At 44.9% G+C, this 25,106-nt stretch overlaps 1 protein-coding gene across 1 annotated transcript in view; it reads left to right on the top strand.

The window, feature by feature from the left end:
* The first annotated feature begins 1,100 nt into the window (after window positions 1–1,100).
* LOC120526220 (ankyrin repeat and BTB/POZ domain-containing protein BTBD11-B-like) overlaps window positions 1,101–25,106 on the top strand; it is a 42,988-nt gene continuing 18,982 nt past the window's right edge. The window contains exons 1-5 of the mRNA XM_039749268.1: window positions 1,101–1,302; window positions 2,644–3,580; window positions 16,963–17,112; window positions 23,503–23,707; window positions 23,789–23,941. Coding sequence (XP_039605202.1) covers window positions 2,689–3,580; window positions 16,963–17,112; window positions 23,503–23,707; window positions 23,789–23,941 — 1,400 coding nt within the window. The 5' untranslated portion in view covers window positions 1,101–1,302; window positions 2,644–2,688. The remainder of the gene's footprint in view (window positions 1,303–2,643; window positions 3,581–16,962; window positions 17,113–23,502; window positions 23,708–23,788; window positions 23,942–25,106) is intronic.

Genomic DNA, 25,106 nt, shown 5'->3' with positions numbered 1-25,106 from the left:
GTAAAGCAGAAGTAGGACAAAGTGTTGCGTTCTTCATCCCATCAGATTCTAGTTGGATAAGACCTTAGATTTTTTTTAATAACAGATTATAGTGCGTATAGTTTTACCATCCTGATCAAATGAATATTTGTGAATCTAAATTCAAGACTTAACAGCGTCACACGGACATGTTTGTCGCACGGATTCAGAGGCTGTTTTTTTAAGCCTCCAGCTTGCGACTCGCAGCGAGAATATAAACTGCGTGGACGGTGGCCTGATGGACTTGTATAGGCGGATGACAACATGGCGAACCCCTTCTCTATTAACGACATTTATTTTTTCGATAAATTTCGATTTTAATTTATCGTTTTAATTTATCGTGCGCTAAACAGTTATAAGCAGTGTCTCGGTTTCTCTGATGCCGATTCTCTTACTGATCCGAAGTCCTTTTCACTTTGCCACTAGCTTTGTGGACGTATACTTTTGTTTTAAAGGTCTCAATCTCACAGGGCTTTTGCATCTGAAGTTGGCGAAGAGACAAAGTCATTTGTTTATGTACGTGGCTTTGGGAAACTTTTGGACCTGGCTTTGGGAAAATTATGCTGGCTGGAACAGTGCAGTTTTTTTGGTCCGATCTCAAAGTAGAGTCTGGCTCGCAAACATCTATTTTTTAGGGGGCTGACGCAAAATATGTAAATTAGATTTTTTTTTAGCTCACTTTTGCTCAAAGGGGATGATTTTGTGTTTTCAAATGATGTGCAAGTTTACATTTTTTGCAAGACTGAATGTATTGGCCTGTAGAAGATTTCTTTCTTCTTTAAGCTTGGTAAGGGACGATGGGGGTGTATCTTTGCTCCAGGGAGCTGTTACTGATCCTGTATTTTGACACGTCAAGTTGCCTCATCGCTTTTGTTTTTTTGGAAAACTGGCTCGAAAAACTTTCTTCAATTTGCAGCCTGAGCCCGAAGGGTGTTGTTTTGGGGATGGGGCGGGGTGGGGCGGGGCGTGTCTTGCGGGGCCGTGTTTAAGTTTTAGCAAGCAAGCTCTGCGAATGAGTACAGCGCCGTACAGTAGTACTGTGTTGGTGACGTCACGGGGCAGTCATCATTCCGGCTAGACCGGGCTGAGTCAACACTGAGCGCTCATTGGCCAGCAGCTCCACACTGTACGCGCCCATCCTCCATCCTCACTCCTGTGCTGACATCCGCACCTTGCAGAAAGTTCCCAGCACTGCCAGGCGCAGTGCAGAAGAGAGTCGGTTTGAGAAGCGTCTTTGTTAGGAGTGCGGCATGCGGTGGCCTGTCCTGCAGTGATCGCAGCGGGGTGAGTATACAAACCTACCGAGCATCCCGAAAAGCTTGCACCGAATCGTGCGATCGGAAGATCGGCACGCGGGGCGACTGCGACTATGTGAATGAAGACAGCAACAATGCGTGCTGCCCTTGACTTCAGGCTTACGGTTACGCCTATGTGTTCGGATGGTACCGTCACCTGCGCAGCCGAGCTATACTGGCACTGGGCACGTAACTCGGCTTTCGTGTACCTTTATAGACCGTTGCTACAGTACTGTACTTAGAATGTTGTTAACTGATATTTATAATTAAGAAATGTGAATCTTTGTACTCCGAAAACCCCGAAGTTAAGTGACTTGGTGGCCGTAAGTTGGTTCAGTGTGGCTGTGCTCCTGCCTAGCTGCGCTGCCCTGCAGGACTGAACTCATAGTTTACAAATGCAGGACTTTTGGTCAGATAAGCAGGAACACTTTATTTATTTATTTAGCTAAATTCCTTCGCAGCTGAAGTCGCGGAAGCGTTACACTTCAAACACTTGGCTCTCTCTTTCTGTATTTTTGGGGGATATTAATAAGAGGAGTGACATAGAGGATAGGAATCAGGTAGAGAACTGTGTTTCTTGTTGCCGAAAGAATCTTCTGTAAACTAACATCAGTAAAGCCATCGACTTGGTTTTGACTTTTGACACATCGAAGAAACCTAACGGCTGGTCACAGTTCAGTGAGATGTTGCACTGTTAAAAGTATTTGGAGGCTTGGGGGATTCGACATCAGTGACAGGCTGGACTGGTCTCTTAACACAGAGAAACTATACAAGAAGGGGTAGAAAGGATTTTTTTTCTTAGGAGAGTGTGTCTTTTTAATGTGGGTAGCGTCACCCTTCACATATTATACTACTCTTTCTGTGCTGTAGTGTGCCAGGCTGATATCTTAAAGTGACTCCAACCAAATCAGCAAGCTAAATAAGGTGTCTAGCTTAATTATGGGACACTCTCTTTTCCTCCAAGAGGTAATAGTGAAGGAGAGATTAAAAACAAAACTATGTGCCATTATGAACAAAGCTGTACATCCTTTCTGTGACACACTGGCACTGAGGACTTTTAAATTAATTGCAGCAGAAATGTGTCAAGAAATGCTACTGGGGCTCCTTTGTACCACCAGCAATAGCCTGCATAATTCTTTACCGGGGCAGTGACTACCAAGTCAGAAGTTTTCTTTCCTTATAGCTTTTTTATTTTTAGTAGTTTGGGTTGGAAAATGGATGGATGGATAGTTATTGTGTTTATTTATGTATGTATTTATTTATTGAACTTCTGTAAAAATCCGCATTTTCCTCAAGAGACAAATAAAGTCCTATCTGTCTTTTTCTGTAGGTGACTGACCACAGATTTATTGTTCCTGTGGCTCCTCTAAGGGTGATGTCTTGCACTTGCAAAGTTTGCACTCCAATTTATTTAACAGAAATGACTACACACCGCAAATCACCTGTGAAGAACTTTGAGAACCTCACCTTGGACTCTGGCTATGGAGGCATGGCAGGGTCCTGTCGGTCTTCTGTGCTCTCATTGTCTCCTTGCAGTCTGGATGCTTCAGCTTGTCAGGGAGAGAATCTCTGGATGATTCACGGGGAAGAAACACTTCAGACAAATGGGGATGGAAGGAGAGATGGATGCCAGAAGTGCTTGTCACATGAACCTGAAGGACTTGATGCACACCCCAAACTCCCAACTCTAGAATACATGCCCTGGACAGAGGACGAAATGTTCAGCGTAATGCAGAAGTGTCAGCCAAGTTCCCCTGTGAAGCGGAGCAGTCTGGTCAGCCTCCTGTCCACTTATCTGGGCAGGGCCCTGCTTAGACTGTCCAAGGAAGCCCAACGACTGAGTCTTCCTATTGGGAAGTGCACCAAATATGAAATCCAGAGTGCAGCCAAGCTGGTCCTGTCTTGGACTCTGTCTGAAACGTGTATGGCTGCAGGAGTACGGGCTCTGTCCCTGTACAACATGAGTGCAGAGGAGCCCTTCACTTTGGAGAAAAGTGCCCTCTGCGGCCTCGCTTTCTCTGTGGGTAGCTTCTTCCGCTGGCTGGTGGACAGCAGGGTGGCTCCCCGGGTACATGAACATGCGGCCATTTACCTGACTGCTACTTTGGAGAGCCTTCTGGAGGAGGTGTATGGACGTTTACTGGCCAGCCAGGAGTCAAATGGGCACCTGGATGACAAGTCTCTAGAACGGACTCTTAGTAATGATGCAGAACTTTGGGGGCTTTTTCAACCATACCAACATCTCACCTGTGGGAAGAATGCCTATGGTAAGTGGCAAAAAAAAACATTTAAAATTTGATCTGTGGGCATCCACACTGTGGAGGGCAAGCCTCCGGGTTTATATGAAACAGTGAAGAGCAATGTTAGAAATTCCAGGGTGACAGTTCTAGCCTACAATCAGCCAATAGGACATTCAGTTCTTAGACCAAATAGATTCGGAGGTGGGCAGAATTGAGTTTTTCAAAGGGCTTCATAGATTGAAAGATGCAGGTGCAAAAAGGGAGTGTGTGTGTAAGGGGGGGCTCTTTGACCAAATCCTTCTGGTGGCATTTCACACACTTGAGGTCTCACCACAAGATGATTTTTGTTTCTTTTGCTGCCAGCTGCACTAACAATCCCTAAGGTCCCACAGATTGGTCCATGCTTAGTGTTTGGCAGGTATAAGCAAGTAAATCTTCCCTGGGGGCATGGCTGGATGCTGACTTGTGATTGGCTGTGTGTGTTGCCAATGCTTGTCTAGTCAGTTGTTACTTTGACTTCTTGCCCTGGTCAAAGTCCTCAAAGAGGCCATCATCACTTGTGATTTTTAGGCAGGCAGCACACCGAACCCTGCAGGCATTTCTTACTAACCTAAGTTTCACATAATAGGAGGTCCAGTGCCTCCTTCAATTGGCACACTAATTATCGAGGGTCATTTATAAAATTTATCAAAGCTAAGCACGCCTTGTGAGTTCTTGTTGGGTGAAGTCTGGAGTGGCTGATGATCAGCTATAGTGGTCCGGGTTTCTCGTTATGGTGCAGAATCGCAAGTTGTGTGAGGTCATAGAAATATATGACTTCTCAATGCCAGGCTAGAAGCACAAAGAGATTGTCAGAGAAGTCAGTTGCAAAATTAAAAATGTTCGAAAGAGGAAGTGTATGCCAGCATACAACAGAGGCTTTTGTGAGCATGACCTTGGGACCTCAGCAGGAAGGTTGAGTGAGGGGACCGGCAGTGGTCACATGCCAACAGTGTGACCCTGGTGGAGATTTTATTAATGATTAAGCCTAGGGAGATTGCATGGGGTGTGGTATTTCAACTGGCAGTGATAAGACTGGCAAGAGCTTTAACCTAAACCTAACCACAAAAGCCACATCACCGTACGCCCATGTCGGCTGCCTTGTCTGATTTTAAAGGTTCAGCTTTTACATCTGATTTCAGAACCATTGGCAGCGGGCACCTCTTACATTCACCCTGCCAATAAGGAAAATGGGGCCTGCTGCTCATTTCAGATGTGACCTACAAATCTCCCGCAGTCGACACCTGGCTGTCCCCTTTGTGTTCTGATATGTCCACTCCCGAAATTCTAAAGATGCGCTTCTGTATTAGATGACTTGCGTTTAATATTACTCATTTTAAAATCAAGCTATGCTACATTAAGAGGAAAATATTCTGGCAGAACAGCCTGAGTACTGTTAAGAATCAAACTGCTTCCCTGTCCGGGCACGTTATGGGTGAGGCATGCCATCCCGCTGCTGAGCCACATGGTTTCTCTCTCTGTGTGAAAGGTGCTTCATAAGCCCTTAAGCCCCTCTGAGGCCTTGAACAATGGAGGTGCTGTTTTTATTTTTTGTTCAGAAAGCTCTCGCATGGTGCCCAGGGGCCAAGTGGATTGTGCCGAGTTCAGCCATTTGTGTCATCCAGTAAAACTGGACAGTAAGCCTACATCTGATCATTTCTGATCTAATGGCCTGGGACTTGCTTTGCATAAAGAGGACATCTGTATTCAGAATTTCTCTGAAAGATCTCAATGCTTGTGTCCAGCTTAGCACTGACCCCTGTGGGTGATGGGTCTGCTTTGCCATTTGGACAGTCAGTCAGTCATTGTCCAACCCGCTATATCCTAACACAGGGTCACGGGGGTCTCTTGGAGCCACCTTTTAGATACCAGCACAGATCCTCCGCCTCAGAGTCATCACTCCTCCCCAAAGTGAGAGCATAAAATGAAGAGAAGGTCCTCTCTCTGGGCTTTTTAACGCCAGTCAATAGCACCGGCTTGGCACCACTGAACTGTTAAAATACAATGGTATCACTACTGGGTTACGGAGCTCTGGAGACTAGCATAAGATGTAAGACAGGAATCGAATCCAGACCTTCATACTAACCTGGTTTAAAGTCACAAGTCACTCTAAATCTGCAATGTGAACCCAAAAAGAAATGAGATTGTAGGAACTGCACACAGACAGTGACCTAGCCAGAATGCAAACTCAGGACTCTGAAACTGTTTTATCATGAAAGTATCACTTAAGCATTTTAAGGTTCTTTTTTATTGCTGGAAAAGTTAATCCTGAAAAGGCCTAAGTAATGTCCATCCATCCATCTATTATCCAACCTGCTATATCCTAACACAGGGATCTGCTGGAGCCAATCCCAGGGCACAAAGCAGGAACAAATCCTGGGCCAGCCCACCACAGGGCACACACCAGGGACAATTTAGGATCACCAGTGTACCTAACCTACATGCCTGTGGGAAAAAATTGGAGCACCCGGAGGAAACCCATGCAGACTCCACACAGGGAGGACTTGGGAAGCGAACCCGGGTCTCCTAACTGCGAGGCAGCAGTGCTACCCACTGCGCCACCATGCCTCCCCCATTTGGACAGGCGACCTCAAATTAGAGAGCCAGACTTGAAAAATTCCAACTTAGCACTTTACTCTGCTCTGCCTCTATGTGTAAGCAGAACCTGTGGCACCTTGCAGTGTGATTCTTTAGGAACCAACTGGCTAAGTTGTGCTTGTGTCCAATTTAAGTAAACCGCCATTTCTTTATGTGGCACCTTTCTATAGTGTAACACCGTCCCCATGTAATTCAGTGCATTGTGTGTATCTTTTACTGTTGTAGTGCAGGCAAGTTAAACAATTTATTTAGGGTCACACAGCGAGGTCTTGGTGGAGGAACCAACAACTTTAGCCTGTGCACTAAATTCACAGCCTAAGTGTTCTGTCTGCTTATTTGTAACCCTTTAAGAGTTTAATCTGTTCTGATTTTGACTTTATGTCTTTTGTGACATCTCTATGTTGGTCTTTCACAGTACTTTAAACATTATTGAACTGCACAGCCTGGCATATTGTGACTGTGCATAAGTAAGTGCTTAGTGTGCCAATTTGTCATCCTATTTCAGTTCTCTAGCTCTCTAGCTCTCTAGCTAGGTGTCTAGGCTTGGCATTCAGAAGTCTAAAGGTTAAGCTTGTATGTGTGCCATCTATGACCCTACTAAGCATTGTGGGGCTCTAAATATCAGTCATTTAGGCTCTCTAGGGGCACCTTTGTGTAGACATTAAATTACTCGTTTAGCATAAATACTCATGAGGATGCCCATCTTGGCTTAATTAACAATCTGGCCTACCTATTTACAATCTCTACTGAGTGCCCAAGCTTTTTTTGTGATCTGTGTTGGTCATTGTCCTCATTGTCAACCACTCATGGGTATTTAGGCTTAGCATTAAATATAATGTAGCACTCTCAAACCAACTTAATTCAATTCAGAGCAGTGGGCCTAGCATTAAACATATTGCTTTTATTATAAATACCTAAAAGGTTGATCTGGTTTGCATGTTATTCTTGTTGTTGCATTAACATTCCTGCCTGCTCATTTATAACCTCTATTAAGGTCTAATCCGTTTGTCCACACTGTCAACATCATGTGAGTAGGTTTGTTTGCCATTAAACTTACTACTAAACTTTAAACAGTTGTAAGTGTGTCTAAGTTGAATATCCATATTGTCAATTCTTCTACATTGTCAGCCTCTGGTGGGTATCTGGAGTTTGAAGTAAACTTACTGCATTATTAGGAACACTTGTAAGGGAGCTCAGGTAGGCATGATAGATAGATAGATAGATAGATAGATAGATAGATAGATAGATAGATAGATAGATAGATAGATAGATAGATGGATGGATGGATGGATGGATGGATGGATGGATGGATGGATGGATGGATGGATAGATAGATAGATAGATAGATAGATAGATAGATAGATAGATAGATAGGAAAGGCACTATAGATAGATAGATAGATGGATGGATCTGAGAGGAAAGGCACTATATGATAGATGGATGGATGGATGGATCTGAGAGGAAAGGCACTATAGATAGATAGATAGATAGATAGATAGATAGATAGATAGGAAAGGCATGATAGATAGATAGATAGATAGATAGATAGATAGATAGATAGATAGATAGATAGATCTGAGAGGAAAGGCACTATATGATAGATAGATAGATAGATAGATAGATAGATAGATAGATAGATAGATAGATAGATAGATAGATAGATGGATGGATCTGAGAGGAAAGGCACTATAGGCAGATAGGCAGGTAGGTAGGTAGGTAGGTGAATTTATTGTCTTCACATTTAAAAACATCAAAATTACTTTACATCCTGAGGAACGATTGCTGCTGGTAAAAACCATTAAAGAACAATCACAAGCAAAATATAGATAGAAATATAATACATATACATAGAAAAAATAAAAGTGTTGCACTTCTAGTAGATTGTACACATGATGGCCCCCGAAGAACCAAGTGGGTTGAGTTCATTTTCTTCACTAAGTTCGGTTCAATGGCTTTAGCATAAAACTATTTTTGAGTCTGGATGTGCAGGTTTTTACGGCCCTATAGCGTCTCTCAGGAGGCAGCAGAGCAGATAAGGGTGAGAAGAGTCTTCTTTCACAATGCTATTCTCTTTGCAAAGGCATGGTGATCTAAGAAATGTCTTCTGGTCAGGGCATTTGATGTCTAATTATTTTCTGTGTGAAGTTTACTGCTCTCTGAAGAGCTTTTCTGTCTGCAGCTGTACAGATTGCGTACCACCCGTTGATAAAGTGTTTTGAAACACTTTCTATGGAGAAGTGATAAAATGGAGTGAAGCAGCTAAGGAGACATTGAATTTCTAAGTGTCCTTAAAAGCAGGGACTTTTCTTGTGCTTTTATGACCAGAGTGGTAGAGTTTATTGACCACGTAAGGTCCTCGGTGATGTGGGTTCTCAGAAATTTAAAACTGGAGACCTTCTCCTTGTGATCTCCATTGGATTTAAGAGGAGATACAGTATGTTGGCATGTAGTCTTCTGTCAGGTTATTTTGTTTTCTTGGTGTTAAGTAACAGGTTGGTTTCTGACCACCATAATACCAAATTGCAGACTTCATTGCTGTAGGTTGTCTCGATCAGCCCCCATAACTATTATATCATCTGTAAATTTTGCAGTCATGTAGTTTATGATTCATGTTGGTGATTTTCTGTATTGTCATCCAGATATAAATATATCTAAGGCTGGCAATTAAATAGAATTTGCCTTGCTAGTTGTCCACTTTTTATTATGACTGTCCTTTGTGTAAGTAGGCACCTTGGCACTTTCAAAGCTGGTCCATCAGCTCCATCTATAGATTTAGACCTTATTTTACATTGTAAGTGCCTAGATTGATGCTTTATTCTTTCCTTCTTCTTTGTATAAGTAGTCATCCTCACATTTTCCATCTATGCCCCCACCATGCTTCTTTGTGAGACCTTAGTAAAACAGCCACAGGTGCTGCTTAGCCCTTAATGAATCCCACCTACCTCATTTTTTCTGGTCACTTATTTTTTTCCATTTTGCAGACACCCAAATATGACTCCATTTTGTGGAGACTGTCCTGCTGTTATCTTATCATGTGGATATCATGTGCACCACTGAGTGACCCCTTGTGCGTGGGTGACCATAGTGCATTTGCCCATCATGCTAATTTAATCCATGTTTTATGAATAACCGGCAAAGAAGAATTAAAAAAAAAATCCAGACGTGAGAACATCAGCTGGTCTGGTTAACCTAACATCCAAAATGCTCTTCTTCACTTTCAGGAGCGATTCTTCTGCCTGTCTATTAATGGCTGCTATTTTGACATCTAACTTGACTTGTGTTTTGACTTTTTTTGTGGATTTCCAATATGGCGCATTGCCTGGATACCCAGTCATAACCTGTTTACCTAGGCCCCTGTGATAACCATTATTTTTTAGCGTGTCCTTTTGAGACCCTTCTGTATGGTTCTCTGATATCACTTCTTTGGTCCTTTACCAAGTGATTGTTCAACCCACTCTTTCGTTGTGCCTCCTACAAACCCACTTGTGGGTGTTTGCATCTGGCACTTTGTCCAAGTGTTTGGTTTCTAACTGTGTGGGTGGGCATGTTAGAATGTTTTGTATTATTAGTATAATTCATGACATTCATGTGTGATTGTATATTTTGATTTCTACCTCTCCCCAATGAGCCATTCAGTTATTCAGCATACACTCTTACACATTGTGACAGGTAGGTGGCACCACTGAGCCCCAACCTCTGGACACAACTGACACAAATAATCACGGGTTCAAATATAGTAATTTTAGTTTTGCTTAACTACCATACACAGCACTGTATATACAGGGAAGGAGTAACCTTCATCTTTCTCCTCTTCCTCCTCACAACTGTTGTCTACTGCCTCCCGACTCTGTGTCCCTGAGGAGAGGCAGGGGACTCCTTTATAGCCAGACCCTAGAAGTACTGCACTTCTGGTGTTTGGATTAGTCCAGAGGAGACGTGGAAATGTCTTAAAGTACAGACGGTTGATCACTGTAGCTCCCCTTGGTGGCATCCATAACACCCAGCAGCGCTGTCCCACAGGACTATGATTCCCGGCCTGCACTGTGGTCTGGAAAATGGGAGCAGCGACACATAGGTGCTGCCCTCTAGCATGTTGGGGAAGTGTATACTCTAAAGAGGGTAACTCCCTCGATCCTTGCATCATTCTGGCCTCCCTTTCAGGCAAGGGATCAATTCCCATCCTAATTGGGACACCAGTCCGTCACCAAACAGTCACTGTTCTTCCACGCCAGCGTCTCTTCCTGGCAAGAAGCCACCTTTCTTTCTGGATGGGATGCCGGATAATCCAATATGTCACTTACAACATAGATTCGTTTCATTTACTCCAGAAGTACCCATCAGTAGAAATTTGCATCTTGTCACTTTGTTTTTGCTCAGCTTTTACTTTCTTGTGACTATCCGCCAGTATTAAGCCGAGTGACCTTTTGCATCGGTGTCTACTTTGACCAGCTTAACTGTTGTCTGTGCCCTTCTCTGATTCACATGTGGATGCCAGTCCTGCTACTTTATATCCCCAGTGCATGTTTATCCATCTTGTCCCACATTTACTTAGCACAGTATGGATAAATGAAAGTGACAATTCAGTGTGGAGTACAAGTACAGTACCCAGCATGCCTGCCCGTCTCCCATGGCACAGGGCTTTGCGTAAGCACAGAACGCAGCCTGATTACCTCTGCTCTTTTCATAGATGCACAGCTTGGCTTCATTTGCGATGCACCACTTACGTGGGCTGCGTAGCTTCCGAGGAGACATGACAAATGTGCCCCCCAACCCCCACCCCAGTTCTATTTTTAATTTGTTTCTTTCTTTACGTGGAAAATTAAGCCTCCTGTGAGCATGACTGTTTTCCACATTAAAAAAAAATGTATCAAGCCTCTTCATATCTGAGCTTTTCTCTTTTTCGTACTCTCGCTATGGCCCGGAAGGTGATGGTATGGTATTGTGGTAAAGGCCTCAATCTCAGAGACAATGCCTATTCCATATAGACAACGGAAAACCCCAAATCTTCAGACTGACGCATTTGAAATAAAAGAAAAAGAAAAAGAAAAAACTCTGACTAAGATTGTTTACATTTTATTTTCCTCCTTTCATCCTGCACTTCTGCAAAGTCACTTCCAGTAAGTCAGTCTTGAGCAAGGTCTCGGAACAAAGAGGAGCTGACAAAGACACACTGAGACTGTTATTGAGGCTGCAGTTTGATTGTTGTCAGTCATCTGTGAAGCACAGGGAAGTTACTCAGGGACGCACAGGTAGTCAGTACCTGAGGTTGAACTGCTCCCTCTGGAGCAATAAGGAGGTAAGGCGACTCAGGGTCTGATAAGGAATCCATGTCTAAGCCATTACTACTAGAGCCTAATTTCCTCTGGTGCATAAGGAGGAAGCTCAGAGTCCCATAAACACTCAGTGCTCGAGCTGGACCTTCACCCGTCTCATGTCTCACTGTCTGCTCTGATGTACAAGAAGATAAGGCGACCCAGAGTCATATAGGGAGTCTATGCCTAAACTATGTGTAACAATTGATGATCAAAGAGGTAGTCAGTTCATAAGCCGGGATTAATCATGTAGTTACATCAGAAACACAAGGAGGTAACATCCATTCAGGGTCATCTTGGGAGTCAGTGCCTTAGCCTAGTTTGAAACTTTAGTTGAGCTGGGACATTTCTGATGTCGTATAGTCTACTTTTGAAGCATTAGAAGCTAAGACAGCTTGTGTGTTGGGAGAGCCAGTGCTTGAGCGTATACTAGAGCCACATGGTTTTTTCTTAAGGTATAAAGTATGCAATCAATGTCTGAAGTTGAACTGGTCCTTCTCATGACAGACATAATAAGCACGTGAAGTGACTTAAGGTCAAATGGTGGAGTCAGAGCTTAGGTTGAGAATGAGCCCTGTTGTTGACGTACAGTATGTTCTTATCTGAGGTGGTCCGGAGTCATATCGAGGGACTTCACCTCATCTGGAGGAACATATCTAAGCCAAAGTTAACAATGAGTCTTCTCTGAAGTTTCCGAAGGTGACTCAGGACTCTACAGGCATTCAGTGTCTAAGTAATGATTTGGACCATTGTCATTGGACGCACAAGGAGATAATGTGACTCAGGGTTATGGAAGAAGTCTATTCCAGAATTGGACTGACCCTACTCATATCACTTGCTCTACTGATACACAAAGGATTAAACTGACTGGGTGTCATATTAGCGGTGGGACTTGGACAACACAGTATTGTATGAAGCATAAGGAGGTCATACAAGATGTCAATATCTGATCTAGAAAGCAGTTCTGTCTAACATTGGACAGTACCTTGAGAGTAACAAGGATGTGCAGTGATTTAAGATGAAATTAGGAGTTATTGCCTGACCTCCTATTGTCTTTTGGTCTCTTCTGAAAGACATGAATTTTGAGATGACTCAGAGTGATGTGTAGAACCTAATGGCATCATCCAGTCTTCAAGAAACATGAGTGATTCCTAATCACATAGACCATCAATGCCTTAGGTCAAACTGATGTATTCTGCTGTCACTCAAAGAAATGAGATCAATAAGGTGGCAGACAAGCCTAAACCATGTGTAGGTGGTGTAGTTGAAAAGCAAGAGTTGAGGTGACCTCGTGCATAGGGAGTCATTTCCTTTGCCAGGACTAAATCTTTCTAGTGTCACCTACTCATGTGAGAAGCACAAGGTGAATTTGGTCATGCAATGAGTCAGTATGACCTGGAATTAGAACTTCTAATACATAAAACTCTCTTCTGAAGCCCAAGAAGGATAGCCAGTGATGGAACCGGGAAAAGGGACAGGTAGTCTTTTTGTGAAGCATAAGGACCTTCAAAATTCAACCTAGTGCTATCTTTTTAGAAATTAAGGGATTAGAATTGCAAAGCTTTTTTGCGCTGAATGACATGTTCTTTTCAAAGTTGTTCTCATGTTCTAATAAATAGATGAGTTGGGTTCTAGAAAGATAATCTATAACTGAGATGGGATTGGGTACTTCTAATGTCATGTAGTCTCCTCTGAAGCATAAGATGAGTCACAGTACATGCACCTGAGCCAGGATGAAAACTGCAAAATCTTCCCAGAAGCATCAAGAGGTGACTTTGGCTCACAATAGCTAGGGAATGCCTGAACTGAAGCTTGGCTCTCACCTGTTCAGGTAGATGAGCAAATACAAAGTAATATGAAAAATAAGGAAGTGAATTCACTCAAACAAAATAGGAGTTTGTGCCCGCTGCACTATGTGGTCTCCTCCAAAACACACAAAGGCGAGATATTTTGTTCAATATTGCATAGGCAGTTGGTGACTTTCAAACAGACGTCATTGAAACATAACATCATAGAATGTCATGTTTAGAGAGAGACACTTGATTTTGTTCCTGAGCTTATACTTCAGTCTTTAGGAGTCACAGACTCTCCCCTAAAACAGTGAGAAGCTGAGATTATTCAGGGGGGCACAGGAGGCCACATACGTACAACTTGTTATTGAAAACACTGTCTCGTCTGAAGCTCATCTAGATGAGGTGACTCAAACTTGACTGAGTTGTCCATTTCTAAGTTGAGGCTGTACACTCATTCAGCAAGGAAGGCTCATTTGAAGTTCAAGTAGGCTTTGTCAGAGTGATGCTTATTTTAGTTAGCTGAACCTGAAATGGAACTCAATGACTTGCCAGGTCCTCTGAAGCAATTGCTGGCAATTGAGATGAATGACTCAGGGCAATCACAAGGTGAAAGGCTATGCTGTGTTTAGACCTGCATGATGACACATACACTCTAGTGAAGCGTGAGAGAAGTCAGGGTCATCTGCTGAGCCTGTGGCCCACTTCTCCCAATGTCATATTGGTTCCTCTAAAGGTGATGAAGGTAATTGACTCAAGGCATACTCTTGAATGCTGCCTGAAGTGGGATTGTATGAAAGAGAGGTGTGGAGGGATGCTGAAATGAGTCTTTAAGCTGAAGGGTTTGTCTTTAAGGTGGTAAGAGTGCAAAACCAGGGGTTGTCTTAATGTGTCCGTTGAAATGCAAAGAGCATAAGGAGGCAGTCAATGTGTATACAAGTGGAAAGATTCAGTCAGTAAGTCATTGTCCAACCCGTTATATCCTAACACAGGGTCACGGGGATCTGCTGGAGCCAATCCCAGCCAGCACTGGGCGCAAGGCAGGAACAAATCCCGGGCAGGGTGCCAGCCCACCACAGGGTACACACACCCACACACCAAGCACACACGGGACAATTTAGGATCACCAATCAACCTAACCTGCATGTCTTTGGATTGTGGGAGGAAACTGGAGCACCAGGAGGATACCCATGGAGACATGGGGAGAACATGCACGCAGGGAGGACCCGGGAAGCGAAACCCAGGTCTCCTTACTGCGAGGCTTTCATAGAAAGATTCACGCCCTTCAAAATACTCATACTTTGTTGCTCTGCAGCCTGAAATGAAGACACACACAATGAAACTTTTGAAACAGTTGAAAAAAAAATCAAAGGTAAAAATCAAAATCAATGAGATGGTGAAAGGATCACCCCCTGTATGTCAGTACTTTGTGGAACCAGCTTTTGCTTTTTTTACAAGCAAGAGTTTGTTGGGATACTTCTCCAGTAAATTTGTGAATATTTTGAAGGGTCTTTTCTATACACACTGAGTGATGGTCTCTTCTGACAAGGCATAGGGAACTTCTGTTTTGCTCATTGCCTTTGCCACTTTTGTATTTTGTTTTGGGAAAAGAAGCGATCTAAAGATAACAGCCATGGCTTACTGAATCAGAGAGGGCCTGTAGTTCCCCGAGTGCAGATTTCTGGGCCTCTTATATCACTGTTTCCTCCGTTTACAGGAAAGACGAGCAGTTAGTGGTGGAGTCCTGTTCACAATGTGCATGCAGCATGAAGTAAAGTGTGGCTTTTGCAAGAAAAGGCAGGAAGTCAGAGGTTTCTCACCTGCTTTTTGTGATGTTTTTGTTTGAGCAAGGTGGCCTGTGCTGGTGTTGGAGGGGACAATTTGAATGAGAACAGCCCACATCGCTCAGTGTAGCTCTGTTGCATTTTTTTATTAAACCAGAGGTCATAAAGTTAATTCCTGGAAGCCCTCATAGTTGCAGGTTTTGTTCCAAGTGATTTCACCGTCAGTGTATCATTCTTACTGTTAACTGATTAAATTGTTTAGTTATCTGACCTACGATTATTTCTAAGAAATTCATAAATATCTTTATGCTTTCTCATTGCTTATAAGCTTATGTGTCTTCATTTTTTTTTTTTAATTTACCTGAAATGTTTTTGAAACTCAAAAAAGTTTAGGTCATGGCAACCTGGTGGCTACTTTACTAGTGGCCTGAAAAATTGACTGTAATAAAACCATGGTCCCTACAAGCCCATCCATTAGTAATCCCCCAAACAATGGTGCATATTTCTTCAGAATCCATTATCTAATCTAAAGCATTATTTTATTTATCATCAAAAATCAAACTTAATTAAACGTAAATAAAATATGGCAAAGTGACCTGTGGTCACGTGTTTGCAGCAAACTGGTTAAAGCCACCATAACAGCAGAAAGAAAAAAAGACAATGACATCTACTGAGCGTCAGGCAAATTGCAGAAGTTAATTAAGTGATGAAAAATGAGAAACAATAAGATGACAAGGTGGTCATCCACATTGAGAAGTAAGAAGTAATCCTGAATATGAAGCAGTTCAACCGCAGACAAACACAGTGGCTCAGAGGTGTGCAAGATAACGTGCTGGATGCACAATGCAGGAATGCCCCAGACACAGAAATGCACAATGACAATTGAAAAGATCACCAAATAATCAAAACTTCTGACTATATGAAAGCATTCATTTATTGCTTTTACCTCCTTACATCAATGTTTCGTTGAAGACCACTACATCAGCGATGTGAGCAATGACACACTGTGTTTCTAATGTTAGAAACAACAGAACGTGTTACCAAAATGATCATCAAATGCTTGAAACTTCTGACCATATGCAAGCATTGCTCTTACATCCTTAGATGTAATTTTTTGAGGAGCACTGTTTAGGAAACGCTACACCAATGTGATCCTGGTAAATCTGTATTTTTTAATGGTGAATGCAAAAGAATGTGTTGACAAAATGAAAAAGTTCAGCTGGTTCTCTATGACCTACCTTAAGTTTAGGCCTCAAGGCCCACATGTTTCATTAGTTAAAAATAAATTGTCTAAGAAATTTAAACATCTAAATTTTTGTCAAAAATACAAATATAGACAGGTCTAAGGTTATAAAATGAAATAAGTGAAAGATGAAAACAAAACATAATTTTGAAACATAAACAGAGGAACATTATGCAATGTACAGACACAGGCATCAGAAAACTGGTCCATCTCGTGTGACGACACTTCCACTTAACAAGGCAGATCAAGGGTCACCACAGACAATGGAAAATGGAAACAATCACTAGCATTAGTTAAAGAGCAGCATCAGAATGGACTTAACTGCGGCTCCAATAATCATATGCTATAATAAGATAAATATTATATATATTTATATAAGACCTCTATGGTGATGTCTATTAGGGGGACATATGCCTTTATATGTAAAAAGAAGGATTTTCACATCAGTTCTAAAACTAACTGGAAATCACTGAAGTGATACAAGGACTGATGTTATGGGGTCATATGTCTTAGTTTTGGTTATGACTCTGCAAGTAGTAATGAGCAGTTAGAACAGCCTGACCATAAGGTATGATTGTAGTCAAATTTGCTTAAAACAAATGAATGAATTCTTCTAACACAATGTGTGTCTGCTCTTTCCCAGGTGTTCCTACCCTGCCTTCTTATCTGAGTATCTACACCAGAGGGTCCCTTGGTGCATCTGGTCAGCAGCGGGGCTTCTTCAGAGGCAATGAGCTGCAGACCTTGGAGCAGAACCTCCTGACCATCTCTGTGGGCAGCGTGGCCGAGCTTAGTAAGTATTCCTTATTTATTGGGTTGGGGACAATACAATAAATTCAAATATATAACCTGGTCACCTTTTCTGTGGATGGCATGGTAGAGTTCAGTGGCTATCTCTTTTTTAGTGAGTGTAAATGGGTGGAAGGTGAGTGCTGCCAACACAGGAGGCAGACCTGCTTCCCACCTGTCTGCATAGTGTGATGAAGCTCAGGTGTTCTGCTATTTCGTGGGGTAGGTGGTGCTGTAAATCTTGGAGATGATCCTCCTCAGCAGATCCGTGGGAACTGTGATTAGTCCTTCATCTGGCTTAGCTGGGTGTGTTGCACGTTTAGCTGAAGAACCAGCCTGCCAGCTCTTGTTGGGTGTGTTTCACATTTAGCAGAAGATCCTGCTTGCCATCTCTTTGGGCCATGTGGCCAAGGTCAGTGAGTGCTCCTCATGTGGTGAAGGGAGCTGTGCTTCAGATTTAGGATGAGATCCTGGTTACTATCTCTGTGGGTGACTCAATGAAGCTTTTAGTCTCTACGCCTCATCTGGTGAAGCTGAGTATGCTGGTTGCCTACTCTTCATCTCAGTGGATGGTATGTGGGATCTCACTTATTGCTTCATTTTGCTGGAGCAGGTTGTGCTTGAAGACAAGAATGTTTCTAGCTCTATTTGGTGCCTTCAACTGTCCCTGCATATTCTTTTTCCATGTGAGCGTTGGGGCCTTCACTGGCCATGGTACCCCAAGTTGTTGTTTATCTTGCTTGTATCAGTGAATGTCCAAGCTTCTCCTGACCCTGAAGAAGAGCCCACTGCTGTCACTGTGACAAAGCTCTTTGTTTCCATTTAATTTACCTGGCTGTGGAATAGATCCTGTTCACCTTTTCTTTGGACAATGTTACACAAATCATTGTGCTGTCCAAAACCTGGTAGTCTAAGTGTGCTGACAGCCTTGGAGAAGAACATGCACACCATTTCTAGGAGCAGTGGTGGCACACCTAATTGAGCTGTCCTGAGTTGGTTGAGTGGAGTGTGCTGAAGGGGAAGGCCTTGGAGAAGCATGTACACTATTGTGTTTGCCATCTACTGTATATTGACAGTGCATTGGGGCTCAATCATCTTAATTTTTGGTGGAGCAAGTAAGACTCCAGAATAGGTCCTTCTAAGTTGCTCTACAAATAGTGTGATGGCGATTGCTTCTTTCTTGGCTTAGTGGTCTGTGCAAGCCCATCATTGTAATGGTCAATATGATGGAATCATTCCATGTTCTTATCTAGGATTTGCTTCAGACCCTGTAGAGTAACCTCCCATAAGCAGTATGCAGAGCATAAATATGTTCTCTCAGGGACTGTCCTGAATGTTCCAGAGTATCTGTTTAGGCAGATAGAAGTCAGCACTAAAATACAGAATTAGGTGAAGACCCTCCTCACCATTTTTAGGTTCCATGTGGTTGAGCTCAAACGACTGCTTATTTGGTGGAATACCCCATATTAGAGGCTGTTGGGCCTCTGAGTGGGCACGGTGGCACACCTTACTGTGCTCTGCTAACTTATCCTGGACCTCAATGCCTGTGTGATTATGTGATGCAGCTCAATGAGTACTCCTCACTAAGCTTAGTAAATTTGACCTTGTTTGTTGGAACAGAGTGGGAATTGCTCACTTTGTCTGGGAAATGTGGTACAAATTGCTGTGCTCTCTAATCTTGGTGGAGAAGAATACCCCTAGAGAAGGACCATCTCTATGCCTCTATGGACAGTATGACGGAGCTTAGTGAATCTGTTTTGATTGTTGAAGCCGGATGTGTTGCAGTCTCTAGAGTAGGCTATGCTCACCATCTCCATGGGCAGTGTGGCACACCTCACTGTGATCTGTGAACTTAGGGAAGCAGGGGAATACTACAAGCCTTGGAATCGGAGTAGATCACCATGTCTTTGGGCAGCATTGAGTGTTCCCCATATCAAGATACAATGGTGGTTTGTACAAATGAGCCGGATGTGTCCATGACTTACTGCTGCTAATCACTGTTCCTTGTGCTGCTTGAGCCAGTTAAGCTAGGGTGTGGAGAGCTAGCTAGCGCCTGATGTTTGTTTTGCGCAACTGCGTGACTGCTCAGGAACTGTCTAATCCTCCTCCTGGAATCCTCTGAGACGATGATTCTGCTCTCACAAACATCACCTTTGAGCCGTGGGAATATACTGAGCTGGAGATCAGCTACTTTTTGCACCAGGGTTTAATAAGATCAACTTCCTTCCAAGGTTTTTTGTTGGAAAGAAGCCAGACATAGGTACCAAGCAGGCAGAGTTTACTGAGAGAAAAATGGATAATGATGTGCATACGTGTTAGAGAGGAAGCTGTTTCCCCTTGAGAGGCATACATAAGAGCAAAACAAATCCGACAAATGAGAGGTGATCATTCAGGTCATCAAGCTCGGTTCTTTAGGTTATAGCTAAGACTGTGGCTGTACCTCGAGAACAAGTGATTCTCCAAGTGACAATGTATTTTTTTGATTCTGAGTGATGTCTTCCTTAGAATTGCTTTCTTCATTGCACAAATTAAAGTTATCGAAATAAGTAAAAATCATATATAGGTCTGGTTACCTGCACAGTGTGGTTCCTTTGACCTGGGGCCATCTTATCAATATATGTATTGTGGCAGTAGGGGGCAGTAGTGCACCCTTGAACCCTCAGGTATGACTCCAAAGACCAGGTAAAAGTCCACGACCTTTTTATTATTTTTCACAGTGCACCAAGCACCTCCCACACTACTCATAAATCTCACAACAAATCACTATCCACTAATAATAAACACAATAACCTCTCCTCCTCGCCCAGACACTTTGCTCCTCTCCCACCCAGCACAGCTCAGTGTCTGGACTGAGGCACCGTCCTTTTATAGCCCCTGACCCGGAGGTGTTCCTGTCCCAGCAGTCCACAGTTCCCTATTCCTTCCGGGTCAGGGCAATCAGTCTTTTACTTCACCCCGGGAGCACGCCATTCCTTCCCGTCACGTGACTGTGACGTACTCCCGGGTCATAGGGCACAACAGATCCCACAAGTCCTCCCACAGCGACTCCTGGTGGTCCCCAAGGTATCCAGCAGGGCTGTGTATAAACACTACAAAGTCCATAAGGCCCTGCTGGACCTCGGGGCACGATCCTGGTGTCGGGAGAGCTCCTCCTGTCGGCCTGGGGGTGCGGACCGGCCTGGGAAGCCGGCAGCCTTCCACAGTTCCCCTTAGCGGCGACTTCTGGGGCGGAGCGTCCGCCCCGAGGGCGTCCTCCTCCAGGAGGGCGCGTCATCCGGCCTTGAGCGTTGCCCTGTCCTCGAGCAAACCTTGGGGGCGGTGTACCTCCTGTCTCCCGGGGACAATGGCGCCTCGTGGCCCGGTTGCGGCAATTATAGCACCGACGAAGCCCTCCTGGTTGCTTCCCTCTGCGGGACCAAAAACATCTCGGGAACTCCGTCAGCGCCGTCTCCGCCCCTTCACCTGCCAGGGAAGTCATCACGGCCGCCTGGCGGCCCTTAAGCCTATTCTTTATTATGTCGGGGGACCCACCTTTCCTTTTGGGGATCTCCCGCTTGATCTGGGGCTTGCGCTCAGCCTGAGGCTCTCCATGGAAAGAGGAGAGCCTCTTTACTGTCTGCACACCCGTTTCCTTCCGCTTACTAGGAGTCGGCGTCATTAGCATCGTCCCGCACCGATGAACAGCACTATTCAGCTGCACCGCACGGCGGCCCCGGCACTCCTACCACCGGCGCTACCCCGCACTTAAGACCGGTCGGGTCCTGGTGAGCCGTACTGCCCCGGAAAGCCACGCCACGCGCATGCCCCGGGCTGTTTGCTCCAGTCCCGACCATTCGGTCATCGTGCCCCAGTCTCTTGTCGGGTACACAGTGCTTTGACACGCGCTACTCATTCTCAGCGGTGCCCGATCGCACTGTGTCCCCTTATTCTCTACGACACGGGAGGGACTCACCTGTACTCCGCATCGATCATCTCCGGAGCTTCCCGGCGCAGCCGCTGCACAAAATCCTTCAGTGCCTTTGCAGGTGCCGCTGCCGTTGCTCCTAGTTCCTCCACTCGTTCCTTTAGGTCTTCGACACCCTGTAAGAAACGGTGTAGGGGCTCGAGGTATTTCGAGACCCTGTAAGTCAAACAGTTAGTTATTACGGCCGGCTGCATTTTCGCTTCGCGTTTGCTTACCGTCCGGCCGGAGCCAATGAGCCCGTCGCCTCCAGGCACGTGTTCCGCTGGGTCGCGCAAAGGCTCCTGGGAGTTGGAGTCCTCAGAGGGACGGCTGGCTACCACAAGCCGGCTGAGATCTGCCTTTTTCTTTTCTGCGGCAGACCCGTCAGCCACAAGCCGTCCCTCTTTGTCGGAGGCTTTTTGTTTCGGCGGCGCTTCGCCCGCCTTCCCCTCCCTTTCCAGGAGGCTTGGACCCGTTAGGGGATGACCGGCCTCGTCGGCGGACTCCGGGTTTCCTCCACCGTCCCGACATCCACCGCGGGTGACCAGTCTGTTGTCGCCGACTGCGGCTGTCTCTAGCCGTCTTGCGTCACGGCTTGTCTTTTGGGAGCCGCGGCCATTTTGCCGAAGCACGAGGTAGTCGTCCAAGACGCCGCTGCAATCCTCCCGGCGGACGTCTGTAAAACAGGATAAAAACAAAGACGGGACGTCGGGCGGTTTACCTGCAGCCGCCTCCGTAACGGAATGCGGCACCCCCGGACCGTCTAAGGAGTACGATGCGCTCGGCATTTGTCCGTGTCCCGGGTCCTTCGCGGCCCGGGCTTGTTTGGCCCGTATCAGCGCTTTGTCTTCCTCGCTCCCGGTCAGGAGGGTCCAGGACATCGCGGCGTCCGTCATGCCCTGCAGGCGGCTGGGACTGACCTTCTTTTTTCCCGTTTTCTTTCCCATGGCCCTGTAGAGCGGGATAACACGCACTGTTGCCGCTTCCTTGGCAGTGGGTGGTGTTGTGCACCTCCGTGAAAAATGGGGAATCGACCGAGGTTGTCTGCCCACACGAAATTTGTTTTATGCAGGTCCTCTGCCAATAGACGGCCAGAGAATCCTGCCGGCTACGCCAGTGTGGCAGTAGGGGGCAGTAGTGCACCCTTGAACCCTCAGGTATGACTCCAAAGACCAGGTAAAAGTCCACGACCTTTTTATTATTTTTCACAGTGCACCAAGCACCTCCCACACTACTCATAAATCTCACAACAAATCACTATCCACTAATAATAAACACAATAACCTCTCCTCCTCGCCCAGACACTTTGCTCCTCTCCCACCCAGCACAGCTCAGTGTCTGGACTGAGGCACCGTCCTTTTATAGCCCCTGACCCGGAGGTGTTCCTGTCCCAGCAGTCCACAGTTCCCTATTCCTTCCGGGTCAGGGCAATCAGTCTTTTACTTCACCCCGGGAGCACGCCATTCCTTCCCGTCACGTGACTGTGACGTACTCCCGGGTCATAGGGCACAACAGATCCCACAAGTCCTCCCACAGCGACTCCTGGTGGTCCCCAAGGTATCCAGCAGGGCTGTGTATAAACACTACAAAGTCCATAAGGCCCTGCTGGACCTCGGGGCACGATCCTGGTGTCGGGAGAGCTCCTCCTGTCGGCCTGGGGGTGCGGACCGGCCTGGGAAGCCGGCAGCCTTCCACAGTATATATAATCCAACATCTGTCTGCCTGTCTGTCTGCTTTTCACGAGAGAACTACTTAACAGATTTAGATCGGGTTGTTTTCTATAATTTGCTTGAACATTCCGGTTGATTTTGCGACTTTGCTCATTGCGCTCAGTATCATAGTTCGCTTGCGGTATAAAATTATTTGCACGAATCCGAGAGAGCGGCTGCAGGCTGAGGGGAAGTGGGCGGGGCCCTCCTCACTCATGCACCAGCCTCGATTCAAGTTGCTCTACCTCTCGCCATGTGTAGGAGCGCACCTTGCCTCCTTTAAGCTAGTGAATCCTGTTTATTCAACAGACATTATCATCTACAGATTGTTAAGGAGTAACATTTGATATTTTTGAGAGAGAGAGATCAGAGCTACGAGTGTTTTAGATGGTAGCTCCTGATTGCCAGAGATATCACGGCCATGTGCTTTTCTCCCCACACGTTAGATGCTCTCCTGTCAGAGCTGAACATGATCAGAGACAGTGCCAACATTTGATGTTGGCGTTTACCTACCATCCACTTAGCCAGAATTACGTATTTTTACATTTTTTTACATTTATTTTTAAAGTTTGTCCTTTTTCACTACTATGTGGGCAGGGACAGCTAATAGACTATAAAAAGTCTCCAAGCTAGAATACCTGTGCCATAGTAACCACACATCATATTAGTTGTACTTTATATATTGCCTTTTATAGTTGGCATTAACCAAACAAATTAAGAAACTTTCTTGAATATCTCACAGGTGACCTGGTGATCAGTGCAATGTACCAACTGCAGCAGCTGGGTGCCCAGAGTACAGGCCGAACCTTTCAGCTGCACTTTCGACAGGGGCCTCTGTCCTGGGAGCCTGAAGCCCTACACACACTTTACTACTACACTGCCTGCCAACAAATAGACTGGGACAATCCCAATAGTGAGCCTCCTAAAGTCAAACTCTGCAGTGACAGGTAAGCCCCCCATTTCCTCATGTGACACTCTCCTTCAGTTTCAGACAGCCTCATCATGCTGCCTCTTCTTCTCTTCCACAGGCCGTATGCCTCCCTGCCTCCTTTGGTCGAGTGGATCCGTGTCTGTGTCGCCTATGCTGAGCACCGGCACAGCTTGACAGTGGACAGCAATGACGTCCAGCAGGCGGCCAGACTCCTGCTTCCTGGAGTTGACTGTGAGCCACGGCCTCTGAGGTAAGACTGGGGCAATAGTGCTGGTTTTGGCGAGTGGAAACTGGCTGAGAGTTTTTAACATTTAGTGCCTTATAATGGCCTATCTATAAAAATTGATAAATGTCTTCTCCTCAACGGCAGTGCAGTACAGTATATATATCTTACTTAGCAAATTCTTCAGACCACTATTCCAGTGCTAGGTAGGGCCTCCTTTTGCTCTCAAAACAGCCTCAGTTCTTTGTGGCATGGGTTACACAAGATGTCGGAAACATTTCTTTGAGATTCTGGTCCATGTTGACATGAGTGCATCACAACATTTCTGCAGATTTATCAGCTGTGGCAAAGTTCATGCTTTGAATCTCCCATTCTAGCACATTGCAAAGGTGTTCTACTGGATTCAGATTTGGTGACTGGAAAGGCCACTGTAGAATAAGTAATTCAGTGATATGTTCATGAAGCCAGTTTGAGATGACTTCTGCTTTGTGACCTGGTTCATTACAATGCTGGAAGTAGCCATTAGAAGATGGACAAATTGTGGACATGAAGAGAAGCACATGGTCAGCAACAATACTTAGATAGATCATGGCATTTAAGTGTTAATTGGTTGGTATATTTTCTGGAATGAAGTGTGCCAAGAAGACATCTCCCATACCAACATACCAGCACCACCAGTTTGTACTGTTGACACAAGGCAAGTTGGGTGTATGCATTCATGGTGTTGGCACCAAATTCTAATCCTACCATCTGTGTGCCTCAGTACAAGTAAAGGTTTGTCAGATCACTCTGCATTTTCCATCTTCATCTGTCCAATTTTGGTGAGCCTGTGCCCACTGCAGCCTCAGGTTTCTGTATTTTCCTGACATGGTTGGAACCTGATGTGGTTTTCTGATGTTGTATCCCATCCACTTCAATGTTCGATGTGTTGTGCATTCTGAGATGCTTTTGTACTCATTGCAGTGTACAGAGTGGTCTTCTATCACAGTCTTTCTGTCTGCTTGAACAAGTTTGGACATTCTCTTCTGACCTCTCACATGAACACTAGGTTTATGTCCGAAAAACTGCCACACACCATAGACGTTTTTAGTTTTTTCACTCCATTCTGTAAACTACTAAGACTGGAGATTAGCAGTTACAGAAATACTCAAACCAGCCTGTCTGGCACCACCAATTATCCCACAGTCAAAAT

This window comes from Polypterus senegalus, chromosome 3, assembly GCF_016835505.1.
Source record: "Polypterus senegalus isolate Bchr_013 chromosome 3, ASM1683550v1, whole genome shotgun sequence".
NCBI classification, from domain to species: Eukaryota; Metazoa; Chordata; class Cladistia; order Polypteriformes; family Polypteridae; genus Polypterus; species Polypterus senegalus.
This window is presented reverse-complemented; position numbering and strand designations above follow the sequence as displayed.